Source organism: Thamnophis sirtalis, unplaced genomic scaffold, assembly GCF_051295495.1.
Source record: "Thamnophis sirtalis isolate CommonGarterSnake01/CBP01778 unplaced genomic scaffold, rThaSir2_p1.2 scaffold_14, whole genome shotgun sequence".
Taxonomy (NCBI): Eukaryota; Metazoa; Chordata; class Lepidosauria; order Squamata; family Natricidae; genus Thamnophis; species Thamnophis sirtalis.
Window position 1 is genome coordinate 44892971 of NW_028261394.1, and position 13235 is coordinate 44906205.

Consider the following 13235-nt stretch of genomic DNA (forward strand, 5'->3'; position numbering starts at 1 on the left):
GAGTAGAAAGAGAGAGAGAAACAAAGAAAGAGAGAGAAAGAAAGAAAAAGAGAGAAAGAGAGAGGGGAGAAAGAGAGAGAGAGAGAGAAAAGAAAGAAAGAAAGAGGGAGGGAGGGAGAGAGGGAAGGAAGGAAAGAAAAAAGACCAAAAGAGAAAAAGTCACAGCCGAATAGCCGGCGCTGACATCCGCAACTTGCCCTTTGCTAAGTCCCGATCCAGACGCCCAGAAAGTCCTTTTGCAACGCGGGCCAATTGGGGCGGGAGAGCCTGACCGGGTGTGGGGGGGGGGGGCTGCAAGGCAAAGGATGCGCTGCAAAAGCCAGGCAAGGAGACGGAAAAGAGGGGGGGGGTTGGAGGAAAGGTTCCCCGAGCCCAGGGTTGCAAAAAAGGAGGGGACGACGATGCGCGGCTCTGCTCCTCCCCCTAGAGGTGGCCTGTCCTGCAAACTGGCTCACCTGGGCGCTCCAGGAAGCGCCAGCCCAGGAACGCAGGAAAGAAAAAGGGGAAAAAAGAAGAAAAAGGGAAAAAAGGGGGGGGGTGGAAGAAAGGAGGGAGGAGAAGCCACCTTTGTCACAAGCTCCCTCGGGAGGCCACAGCGCCTCCCCCTCCCTGCCCACCTTTGCCTGGGCCACCGCGAGTGACATGCTGACGGACCAATCGAGAGGGACCCTTCGGCCACCCCCGCCCGAGGCGGTAGCCAATGAGCCGGTTGAGAAGGGGAGCGAGGGAGACCCGCACGCAAGCAGAGAGGCGTGTGGGTAACGTAGTCCCGAAGCCTGCCGGCTGCTCTTCACTGGAGTTTCTTCTTCCAGTTTCATTCCTTCTTTCCAATAAATCAATCAATTAAAAAAAATCAATCGTCTTTTTCCCGCCTCTTTACGTGAACATGACAAGTGCCTCCAGACACCAGATCAAATGGGAAGCCCCGATTGGAAAGGGAGTTATTGGGTGGCAAAACCTTATTGTAATATCTCGCAAAGGGCATGGTAATAAATAGAATAATCTTTTCCTGCCTTTGAGTCAATATTGATTCCCGGCGACGCCTGGATAACTCTCTGCAGATATCTTGGCCAGGTTTCTGAAATGGCCATAATATTGCTTTGTTTTATAATACTACTTTATTTTATTATTATTATGATTTTATTTTAATTTAGATATGGCATCTACAGGGGCCATGCAATCACTGATATACAACTCGAATAAAACAGACACAAATATACAGTTAAATATTTATATTACACACACACACACACAGACAGAGAGAGGTTTTACCCCAGTTCAATATTTTATCTCATGTCTTGTGTTGTGCACACTTGACATATTTAGAATAGAGTAGAAGAGCAGAGTTGGAAGGGACCTTGGAGGTCTTCTAGTCCAACCCCAAATTCACTTCACACACACACACACACACACACACACACACACACACACACACACACACACACAGGTTTTACCCCAGTTCAATATTTTATCTCATGTCTTGTGTTGTGCACACTTGACATATTTAGAATAGAGTAGAATAGCAGAGTTGGAAGGGACCTTGGAGGTCTTCTAGTCCAACCCCAAATTCACTTCACACACACACAGAGGTTTTACCCCAGTTCAATATTTTATCTCATGCCTTGTGCTGTGCACACTTGACATATTTAGAATAGAGTAGAATAGCAGAGTTGGAAGGGACCTTGGAGGTCTTCTAGTCCAACCCCAAATTCACTACACACACACAAACACACACACACACACACACACACACACACAAAGGTTTTACCCCAGTTCAATATTTTACCTCATGCCTTGTGCTGTGCACACTTGACATATTTAGAATAGAGTAGAATAGCAGAGTTGGAAGGGACCTTGGAGGTCTTCTAGTCCAACCCCACATTCACTTCACACACACACACACACACACACACACACACACACACACACAAAATGTATATATAAATATATTAAATGAATTTGGGGTTGGACTAGAAGACCTCCAAGGTCCCTTCCAACTCTGTTATTCTACTCTATTCTAAATATGTCGAGTGTGGACAACACAACAGATGATATAAAATATTATACTGGGGTAAAACTACAATACAACCACCGCCATACTCTGCCGTAGATACAGTAAAGTAGCTGTTATGGTTCTCTACCTAAAGAAGCTAAACATCTAGTTCTGTGTTTCTCAAGCTTGGCCACTTGAAGATGTCCGAACTTCCAACTCCCAGAATTCCCCAGCCAGCATTCGCTGGCTGGGGAATTCTGGGAGTTGAAGTCCGGACATCTTCAAGTGGCCAAGCTTGAGAAACACTGATATTTTCTAGTTGCTTCTGGCATGGTGACTTTAATTTGGGGCTTGTCACTTTCATTATAATCAATAATAATCCCGTGGATGTTAAGGGTGAACGCCTCCTCGCATTGCCTGGCGCCCTTTGGCTCCTGGGACAAACAATATTTTTAAAAGGAGTTACACCTGCAGTGCCAATACTTCATTTCCAGGGTGTCATTTCCAGGGTTTAGGATGCAGAGTGGTCGCTTCCGTGTAAATCCGATAGACTCCAACTTTTTCTTTGACGGAGCTCAACTGTATCGGCAGGTAGCCTGCGTTACTCGGGAGTAAAAAAAAACCGGGCTCCCGTTGAAGCCAGCGAAACTTCTCTCCGCAGGAAAAACAGCCTTGGCTCGGCCCCTTAGCCTCAAGCCGCCACTCTCTTTTAAAAGGAAGAAACGGCGGTTTTCAATGATTATTCACAATATTAATTGTTCCCTTCCGAGGACCGAGAGGGAATCGCAGATTTTCCAAGTTGCGCGGGGATCGACCTTGCGACGTCGTGAATCTCGGCCTCCCTGGCGGAGGACTTTCTAACTTCGCGTGGACGTCCGGGAGTGGGTGGGTAGAGGCTCCCGAAATTTAGCCTTCTCCGAGGAGCCCTTTCCCGACTAAAGAACCACAGACACCCCGCTTGGTTGCAAAAACGGACGCCCCAAATTCGCTTCCCAGCCGATTCTGCGCTCAGAGTGTTATTACTCCGAGCCTTTTTCGCCTCGAATTTTTCCCTTCCTCAACTCCCAGCACACCTCCCTGCGCGCGCCTCTTTCTCTCTCTTTGTGTGTTTGTGTGTGTGTGTGTGTGCGTCCACCCGTCCCCTCTCTCACGCCCCCCCGACTAAAGCAAGAAATAAAATAAAAAAAAACCCGACCTGACGAATCGAACCTCGCCAAAAAAAGTTTCGCGAAGAGTGAAAGCGCCCCAGAACCTCCGTACCGGGGCGATCCTAACTCTTGCGCCCCCAAACTTGACTGCTGCCCAGCGCAAACCTCGCGCTCCTCCACCTACCGAAAGAACGCTTAGATGTCCCCCAAAAGGAATCTCTCTCTCTCGCCCGCCCAACTCCCCCGTTCCTAGTCCCAGCCAAGCCGCCTTCGCCAAGCGGGCTAGCTTTGCAGGCTGGCCTTTAAGCCCTGTACCCCAAGGTGGGGCCCGGGCGGGCTTCGAGATGGACTTTCTTTTCTGAGGGTAGGTAGGGGGGGGTTGCTTAGGGTGAAAGGGAAACGTCGGAAGTTCAGCAGCCGGAGTGGGGAAGGGGACTTCGGCTGGACGAGAGTTGGAAAGTCGGATCCGTTTTCGTGGGGGTAGGCATATATCAGAGCTGCCTCTCCTGATAAAGACAGGGGAGAAAAAGAGAGAGAGAAAGGGGAGAAAGGAGAGACAGACAGAGAGAGAGAGAGAGAGAGAGAGAGAGAGAGAGAGAGAGAGAGAGAGAGAGAGAGAGAGAGAGAGAGAGAGAGAGAGAAGTCAATTGGCACATTGGCTAGACAGATGTCAGAACTGCTTCTCTTGCTAAAGGCAGGAGGGGAGAAAGAGGGGAAAGGGAGGGGAGAGAGAGGAAGAAAGAGAGAGAAAGGGAGGGAAAGAGAAAGAAAGAAAGAAAGAAAGAAAGAAAGAAAGAAAGAAAGAAAGAAAGAAAGAAAAAAGTTAACTGGCATATTGGTTAGACAGATGTCAGAGCAGCAAAGTGCAGGAGGGGGAGAGAGGAAAAGAGAGGAGGGAGGGAAAGAGAAAGAAAAAATGAATGAAATAAGGAATGAAATAATGAAAGAAAAAGAAAGAAAAGAAAAAGAGGAAGGAAAGGAAGGAAAGGAAAAGTTAACTGGTATATTGGCGACAGTTGTCAGAGCCGCCTCTCCTGCAAAAGGGAAAGAGGGAGGGAGGAGAGAGAAAGAGAGAGACAGAAACAGAGAAACACACAGAGAGAGAACAGGACGCGATCCTACTGGGTAATGGATATCTGCTAGAATCAAAGGAGATTACATTCTGCGATCGGCATGGACTTTCTCCGCTCCATCTGGTTTTAATCTGCTTTGGCTACTACCCTTTTATGGGGTTTAAATTGGAAGGGGGGATGAAGAAAAGGAAAGATACCTGGATTATTATTTCTTCCCCCCTCCCCTGAGATGCCCCAGCCAAGCTTCGCCCAAGCAGGCCGTTCTGCAGCCTCTTTCTCTCCCCGCCGCCCTCCGCGGCTTTTCCTGGGCTCCCACCCCTCCCCCCTTTTTTCATTCCTGCCAAGGGGGCAGAAACCCAACCCGACCTTCTGCTACTGTCACAACAAGAGGGCGGGGTGTGTATCTCGGGACAACCTTCCCAAGGGGGGCGCCCGTCTGCTCCGAGTCTATGGGGAAGCGCTGCGGGGCGAGATTTCACCCCCTTCCCCTGCCTCCCTGGCGTGGGCCCTGGATGGCAGAAACACCGGGGTGTGTGGGTTTCGCACGTCCTTGCCTCGTTAAGAGAAATGGAAGAGGGAGAAAACTTTACGCGGCCGATTTGGTCCAAATCAGAGAGATAGTTAAGCACCTAAGCATAATTCGGTTGCCAGTTATGGTTTGTTATTGGCTATGTTATTATAAGTAACACAGTAACGAAACGCGTAAGAATCGTTTCGTTTCAAGCAGGAGGATCCCGGGAATCGCTCCGTAGCCAGGACGTCTTCCCTGTCTCCCCGCCCCCCACCTTAAAGAGTGGAAAGGAGCCACTTTAACTCTACCTGGCCAACGAACTGGTGTCATTTTAAACAACTAAATTCCCAGGCCGGGTCTTGGGCGGCTGGCTGGGCTTTGAGAAACGGAAGGGAGAAGGGAATGGAGGAAAACAGAGTTGGATTCTTCTGGAATAAGGACGTGGAGGGGGGATGCGGGGGTATAGCTTTCCGGGCCCTGCAGGCGGATCATTTATCCAGGGGCAAAAATAAAATAAAATAAAAATCCTTCATGGGAAAATATCTGTAATGGTAACAACAACAATAGCAAAGACATTTTAAGTAGGAAGCTGTAAGACAGGTAGAACAGCAAAGCAAAGTGCCAAATTTGGAAAAAAAAATTGTTTTCCCACCTCTTCTTCGACAGATGGCTTTTGATTTAGTCGGACTTATTTTTACTTCCTTATTCCCAGACTTGCTGGTTCGAAATTCCTTCCTTTCTTTCCTCCCTCCCTCATTCCTTTCTTCCCTTTCCAATTTATTTTTCTATTCTTTCCTCTGATCTTCCTTCCTTCCCTCCCTTCCATCTATTCTTTCCTTCTTTCCTTCTTTCCTTCTTTCCTTCTTTCCTTCTTTCCTTCTTTCCTTCTTTCCTTCTTTCCTTCTTTCCTTCCTTCCTTCCTTCCTTCCTTCCTTCCTTCCTTCCTTCCTTCCATGTCTATTTCATCAAGCGAACGCCTTCGCATTCCAGTGCAGGCCCGCCAGCGGGAGAACGAGCGAGCGAGCGAGCGGGGACCCAGCCGGCATGCTCGTTCCCATAAATCAAGAGAGAAATTGCGCTGATGGTGTATTTAGCAAATGAAGAAAGTTGGAGGTGATCTTTGCTAAACAGCTTGGCTGTTGATTGCCAGAGGCCGGCGCAATTGAGCCGGCAGGAGAAGAGGGGGGCGGGAGAAGAGGAGAGGGGAAGGGAGAGAGAGCGAGTGAGTGAGCGAACGAGAGGGAGAGAGGGAGACAGGGAGGGAGGGAAAGAGAGAAGGGGGGTTGGCCAGCCGCAGCTCCAACCAGCTCTTCGGGTTTCTTTAACTTTTACTTCTCTCTCCCTTCTTCCCCCCCCTCAACCCGTCCACTCCCAGCTTCTCGCCTCCCTCTTTCCTCCACCACCACCCCCCCAGTCACTCGCTCCGCCAACATCTCCCCCCTCCGCGGTAGGCGGAGCTTGGGCGCGTTGCGTCGGAGGCGTCAGAATCCTCAATTCCCAACTTCGCGTCTTGGCAGGACCTTTGGCGGAGCGCGCACAGGGAAGGGGGGCGACGGGCGGTCAAGAAGGCAGGCGAGAGAACGAGCGATCCGGGAGTCAAAGCAGAGAACAAGCGCCCTTTCCTTGTCCGGCGGAGGGAGGGAAGGAGGGAGGAAGGGCGGGGGAGCGGGAACCGAGAAGAAGACGCCTGCAAAGAGGAGGAGGAGGAGGAGGAGGAAGAGGAGGAGGAGGACGAAGAAGAAGGGAGGGGGGGGCGAAAGGTGCCGCGCGCCGGAGACTCCAGCCAGAGCCGCTGCGGAGGGGAGGCGGCGAAGAGGGGCTTTCCGCCCGTCCGCCCGCTGTTGGGAGAGCCGCCCGCCGCGGCAAACCTCCGACGACGCGCTCCCGAGAGAGAAGCCAGGATCCCGAGTGCCAAAACCCGAAGCCCGGACCGGCGCTAAGCTTGGCGGCGGCGGCGGCTGCAGCAGCAGCTGCTTGCGCGGCTGGCTGGAGCTGGCTGGCTGGCTGGCGGAGCTCTGCCAGCAGCTTCCGGCCATGTCGTATCCTCAGGGTTACTTGTACCAGCCGTCCGCGTCCTTGGCCCTCTACTCCTGCCCTGCCTACAGCACCAGCGTGATCTCCGGCCCGCGGACGGATGAACTGGGCAGATCGTCGTCCGGCTCGGCTTTTTCCCCTTACGCCGGCTCCACCGCCTTCAGCGCTCCTTCGCCCGGCTATAACTCACACCTCCAGTACGGCACAGACCCGGCGGCGGCGGCGGCCGCGGCTGCCTTCTCTTCCTACGTGGTAAGCGCCGCTCCCCGCGCACCCCCGACTTTCCTTCCTCCCTTCCTTCCTCCCTCGGCGCTGACTGGAAGGAGACAGGAGCGGGCAAGGGGCTTGGGCTTGGAGAGACCCCGAGGTCAGGAGCGGAGGGGAGGCAGGGAGGACGCCGAGAGCTGGGAGCTTTGGTTGGGGGCTTGAAAAAGCGGCTCTGGCCGAAGGGAAGCCGCCGGGAAAGAGAGAATGAAGGCCGAGAGCAGAGGGAAGGCTAGCGGGCCGCCTGGAGGCTCCGGGCCCTTCCCTACGAAGTCTCCGGCCCACCGCCTTATTTTACCCCAAGACAGGTTGCGTCCGATCCTGCTTCGGCTCCAATCGGGGCAATTCTGCCCTTAGGGGAGAGCCTAAGGCGGGAATTGCTGCCTGCTACCCCTCCAGCGGAAGCCCAAACAGTTCCCGGTTGCAGCAGCCTGTTTATTTGGGAGTAAAGTGTACGAGGGGAACTCGTAGGCGAAACGGGTTTGCTGAATACGAGAAAGCGAGCGCCCGACTCTTTCGGATTGGGATAAAAAAAGGGAAGGGGAGGCGAAGAGGGTTTTTTTTTTTTTTTTTGGTAATTCGGAGACGGAAAGGAGAGAAAGAAAGAGAGAACGAAAGAAAGGAATAAAAGAGAGAGACAAACAGAGAGAGAGAAAATAAGAAAGAGAGAGAGAGAAAGAGAAAGAAAAAAAGAAGAAAAAAAGAAAGAAAAAGAAAGAAGAAAGAAAGAAAGAGTAAGAAAGAAAAAGAAAGAAAGAAAGAAAGAAAGAAAGAAAGAGAAAGAAAGAAAGAATAAATTCACGACGGGCGCCTGGTTAGCTTTTCAGAGACTCCCCATACCGTCACTTTATTTTTGTCCATGCACGTCGGAACACTCTGCACCCACCACCACCCGCCCCCATCCCCCCCTGACCCCCTTTGAATTCAAGTCAGGTCAATCAGTTTAGACGCCCATCAGTTTGGCTGCCGAAGAAGGGGACGGGGGAGAGAGGGGCTGGGGAGGGGAGGGGAGGAGGGAGTGAAGCCGGTCAGATTTCGCCCCTCGCTCTTTTTTTCCGCCGCGGCTGTTGAATCCAAGCGCCAAGTCGCTTCACAAACCGCCGCCGCCGCCGCCGCCGTTTCTCATAAATATAGATATATTTTGTTTTATTTGTTTAAAGGGAGATTTTTTCCGAAGCGAAACCCAGGCGAATTAAAGCAAACCAGCCCGGCGTTTCTTTTTCGCCCGGCGGATACGCCTCGGGCGCTGCCTTGCCTTCCCAGGGCTCCGGCCAAACAGCCCCGATCCATTTTTTTAAGGCGACCGCCTTAGGCCTCGGGGCGGGAGGGTGGACCCCGAGACTCAACTCCCATTGGAATCCAGTTAGCTGGGTTTCAAACCAGGTGTAGCCGAGAGCCGGGCTCTTGCCTCGGTCCCTTTTCTTTCGGGGTGAGTTTTCTGTTCCTTTCCTCCTCCTCACCCCCCACCCCTTCCCTCTGCCTGGTCTCTACAAGCTCCCCATTGGGGTGGGTGGGGGGCATGGGTGTTCTTTTTTTAAAAAAATGAAAATAAAACCGAGAGGGGGAAGAGTTTGAGCCAAAGGTTGCTTTTAATTAAAGGGGGAGAAGAGGCGGGGTGTGTAATTTGTTGCTGTTTGCAGGCGGATAATCCGGCGTAAAGCGGGTAGGGGGGTAGCGGGGATGGGGTGGGGGCTGTAGCAAAGTAGAGGTGGGGGGAAAAAACGCCGTAGTGGCGAGCGGAATCCTTTCTGCCCACGTTCGCGTGGTGCACATACCTTGCCTAGGTTTTCATTTTAGGCCGGCTTATTCGTTATTATTATGTAGTGGTCGTTATGAGAGTTATTATTATTATTATTATTATTATTATTATTATTATTATTATTATTATTATTATTATTATTATTATTATTATGTGAGTGGCGGGGGGAGGTTTAGGGAAGGTCTCTTAGTTGTAAATATTGTCCCATCCAAAAGCGGTGGAGTTTTCCGAGGCCTCCTTCTCACTCCGGCCTGCTTCGCCTCTCCTCTCCTCTCCTCCCCGTCTCTCTGCAGGGCTCGCCCTACGACCACACGCCCGGCATGGCGGGTTCCTTGGGGTACCATCCTTACGCCGCTCCCCTGGGCTCCTACCCTTACGGGGACCCGGCTTACCGCAAGAACGCCACGCGGGACGCCACGGCCACGCTGAAGGCCTGGCTGAACGAACACCGGAAGAACCCTTACCCGACCAAGGGCGAGAAGATCATGCTGGCCATCATCACCAAGATGACCCTCACCCAGGTCTCCACCTGGTTCGCCAACGCCCGGCGACGCCTCAAGAAGGAGAACAAGATGACCTGGACGCCGCGGAACCGCAGCGAGGACGAGGAGGAAGAGGAGAACATAGACCTGGAGAAAAACGACGACGAAGAACCGGCCAAACTCGAGGAGAAGGGCGATCCCGAGACTGGTCAGCTCGGTAAGAGCCGCCGCCGCCTCCGCCTCCGCCTCCTTCTCCTTCTCCTGTCCTTCCCCAGACGCAGCTGGCTTAGAGGGGCTTGGAGGCCTTGAAAGGGCGCTTTGATGGGGAGGGGTGGACGGAGAAGAGGCGAGGGGCGGCCGGTGTCCCCACTTTGAGCCCGGTGTCCTGTGGTGGTGGTGGAGGAGGAGGAGGAGGAGGGAGTGCTAGGCCTCCAGCAGCTTTAAAGGTGTAGGAGAAGCAAAAGGGGCCTATCCGAGAACGCAACTCACTCAGCAGCTCTTGGTAGCTTGAGGAAGAGGCTGGGGGTGGGTGGGATGTGGGGAGAAAACCCGACCGTCCCCATTCTCACGACTAGCTTGAAGTAGGTCAGTGAGTGTCTCACGGACCTCTTTCACACGATGGGGAAACTTGGGGTTGTGGAGAAGGGGAGAGAGGGAGGGAGAGAGAAAGGAAAGAAAGAAAGGGAAAGGAAAGGGAGGAAAGAAAGAAAAAATTAAAGAAAGAGAAAGAAAGGAAGAAAAGGAAGAAAAAAGGAAGGAAGAAAAAAGGAAGGAAGGAAAGAAGGGAAAGGAAGGAAGGGAAATAAAAAAGGAAGGAAGGAAAGAAGGGAAAGGAAGGAAGGGAAATAAAAAGGAAGGAAGGAAAGAAGGGAAAGGAAGGAAGGGAAATAAAAAAAGGAAGGAAAGAAAGAAGGGAAAGGAAGGAAGGGAAATAAAAAAGAAGGAAGGAAAGAAGGGAAAGGAAGGAAGGGAAATAAAAAAGGAAGGAAGGAAAGAAGGGAAAGGAAGGAAGGGAAATAAAAAAGGAAGGAAGGAAAGAAGGGAAAGGAAGGAAGGGAAATAAAAAGGAAGGAAGGAAAGAAGGGAAAGGAAGGAAGGGAAAGAAAAAAGGAAGGAAGGAAGGAAGGAAAGATGGATTGCTCTTTTCCGGGGGGGGGGTGTTAGACGGCTTAGCCAACTCGCCCCATCTGCTGGGAGGGAAAGCAGACAGGGGGATGATTTCGGCTGTCGGGTTCCAGGGCGGTGCGAAGTGCAGCTCTGAGCCGCAGAAGTCTGACCGCGGCCCCCGGGGCCCCTCTCCGCCTTTCCTCCGCAGGCCCCGCAGACCCCAAAGGCGCCGGCGGGGGCAAAGACACCGACGGCGCCTCCAGCGACTCGGATTGTAAGGAAAGCCCCGAGCAGACGCTTCGGAAAGACGCCTCGCCGCCTTTGGCGCACTGCGGAGCCGCCAGCCGCCTCCTCCTCCAAGCCCACCACCATCACCACCACCAGCAGCAACAGCAGCAGCAGCTCTTGCATCCCGAGGACCCCCCGCCGCCCCCTCCCTCCCAGTATAGACCCCCTTCGACGGACCTGCACCCCGGCCTGCCTACCAGCCACGGCACGTCGGTCATCCACACGCCCCAAGCGCCTCCGCAGGCGGCCGGCCCGGGGGCTCTTTCCAAGCCCAAGCTGTGGTCCCTGGCGGAGATCGCCACCTCGGCGGACAAGGCCAAGGAAGGGGGCAGCGGCGAGACGCCCCCGCAGACTCCTTCGTGCTTAAACGGCCCGGCGGCGCAATCCCCGACGGCGCGCTCGCCTTCCGCCGCCCCTTGTCCCTTCCCTAACGGCGCCGCCGCCTCGGTGCTCCCGCGGCCCCTCTACTACGCCACCAGCCCTTTTTACCCCGGCTACACGAACTACGCTTCCTTCGGACACCTGCACGGCAGCGCGGCCCAGGCGGGCGCCCCCAGCCCCCACTTTAACGGATTAAACCAGAGCCTTTTGAACAGAGCGGAGAGCTTGGCCAAAGACGCGAAGATTCTCCGGAGTCAGAATCAGTACGACTTTAGCAAAGAGTCGCCTTACGAACTCAAGAAAGGTATGTCGCACATTTAAATCTCCGACTTAAGCTGAGCTCAGAAACGGGACTTGTGGAATTTGGGCCCGCCTTTGATTCGGGGGAAGAGAAAATTGTGTGTCCCGTTTCCCCCCACCTCCTCCTCCTCCGCCGCCTCCGCAGCCTTTTCGGTATTTTCTGGTATTTTTTTTTTCTTTCTTTTTTCATCGTGAGCGATTTTTCCACGTTTCTTTCCCATCGAGCCCGTCTGGATTGGGGTTTTTCCCCCCTCCCACCCGTTGCCAAAAGGGGGGGGGAGGAAGGGTGGAAGAGAAAGAGAGACAGAAAACGAGAGAGAGAGAGAGAGAGAAAGAGAGAAAGAAACAGAGAGAAGGAGAGAGAGGGAGAGAAAGAGAGAGAGGTGAAAAGAAAAGGGAAAGTTCTGGGCAGTTTCTAAATCAGCTTTATAATTTATTTGAAAACGCAGCTTTTAGAAGTCTTAAGCAGAACTGCAAGAAGTGGTGAGTTTGTGGGGAAACTCTCTCGCACGCAGGGAGGGGAGGGAACGACAGAGGAGATTTGTATGAAAATCTTATTCTGTATATTTAATGTAGCTTTTTTTGTATTTAAATCGGTTATACGGTATCTTTGAAGTAAATTATGAAATCCAACACCTTGTACAGTCATAATGTCGCTTTTTGGTTCTCTCTGCAGAGAGATCTCTAAATATAGATATATGCACACACACACAGGCGCGTTTGTGTCTTCTCCCAAATTGTTTATATATATATATTATATATGTGTGTCCGTCCGCCCGTCCGTGGGTGTAATCTATCTGCTTATTGAGTTATTAGCAGCATAATATTATCTGAAATTAACTACTTTCCATGCGGAGGCTAGTCAAACTGTGCTATTAGCTGTCAATCACAGACGGCCTCAAATCCAATGTGAAATCAAACCATAGCTTTATTTTTATTTGCATTAAAATGGGAAAAAAACCCACATTTTGAAAAGGAAAGAAATACCGATCATTTTTGGAGTGCGGGGGGGGGCTGCAATCCGAATGCAACAAACAAAGAAAAGAGGGGAGGGGGAAAACGAACAAAGGAAATATTCTAATGAATTTTTCCGCCCACCTTGTTTAGGTTGAGAACCCGGGAGAAAAAAAGGCTTTTGGGGAAGTTTCTAGTACCTGATTGGGGGGGGAAATGAACTAGGAATAGATTTGGGGGTTGGGGGTGGAAGAGGCCAGTGGAAAGGAGCAGGCGGTTATGAGAAATATTTCACCTCGGCGGATTTTACACAGAGCAAGAGACTTCAAATCTAGTTTGTACTTTCTTGGTAGATTTTGCGCGCGGGGGGGGGTCGTTTCTTGGGAAAGGGACGCGACGCAGGGGGGGGGGCACCGACGCCGGACCCCTGCCTAGATTTGGGGGTCGTGGGGTGGGGGGAGAAACAGTGCAAAAGGCGGGCTAAAAAAAATGGAAGAAGTCGGGGCTTTTTCATGCCTGGCGATGTTTTAGGCGAGTTCTTTGGGAGTCGCCCCCTCCCCAAAAAGTCTTTTAATTTACTCCTTCCCGACTTTTTACGCAAAGCTTTTTGGGGGGGGCGGGGAGCGGTGAAGCTGGCGAAGGAGGTTCGATTTTACAGCGGTTTTGTTTGTTTTTCTCTAGCGGTTCTGCGGCACTAGAATACCCGGGAGAGTCGAGGGGTTGTGTGAATCCGCGCCCGCCTGGCCGGCCGCTTGATTCCTCCCTCCCTCCCTCTCTTTCTCTGTCTGTCTGTCTGTCTCTCTCTCGTTCTTTCTCTTTCTCTCCCCCTCTCTCTTCCTCTGTCTTTCTGTTTGTCTGTCTCTCTGTCTGTCTGTATGTGTGTGTGTGTGTCTCTCTCTCTCTCTCGGCCCAGCTAAAGTTTGCAAAGTCAGAGAGGCTGA

The 13235-nt window shown here is 52.2% G+C and overlaps 1 protein-coding gene across 1 annotated transcript; it reads left to right on the forward strand.

The window, feature by feature from the left end:
* Positions 1-6228: 6228 nt before the first annotated feature.
* IRX5 (iroquois homeobox 5) lies at positions 6229-12049 on the forward strand. Its single transcript, XM_087728675.1, has 3 exons — positions 6229-7011; positions 9076-9481; positions 10580-12049. Exons 1-3 carry the CDS (start codon positions 6760-6762, stop codon positions 11359-11361), a joined length of 1440 nt encoding a protein of 479 aa, XP_087584801.1. The 5' UTR covers positions 6229-6759; the 3' UTR covers positions 11362-12049.
* Positions 12050-13235: the final 1186 nt, after the last annotated feature.

What these genes read in the sequence shown, in the direction of transcription:
- IRX5 (XM_087728675.1), top strand. Translation starts at nt 6,760, where the DNA reads ATGTCGTATCCTCAGGGTTACTTGTACCAGCCGTCCGCGTCCTTGGCC. An exon ending in CTGCCTTCTCTTCCTACGTG is followed by an intron (nt 7,012 to 9,075) that starts GTAAGCGCCGCT and finishes GTCTCTCTGCAG; the next exon opens with GGCTCGCCCTACGACCACAC. An exon ending in TCCCGAGACTGGTCAGCTCG is followed by an intron (nt 9,482 to 10,579) that starts GTAAGAGCCGCC and finishes TTTCCTCCGCAG; the next exon opens with GCCCCGCAGACCCCAAAGGC.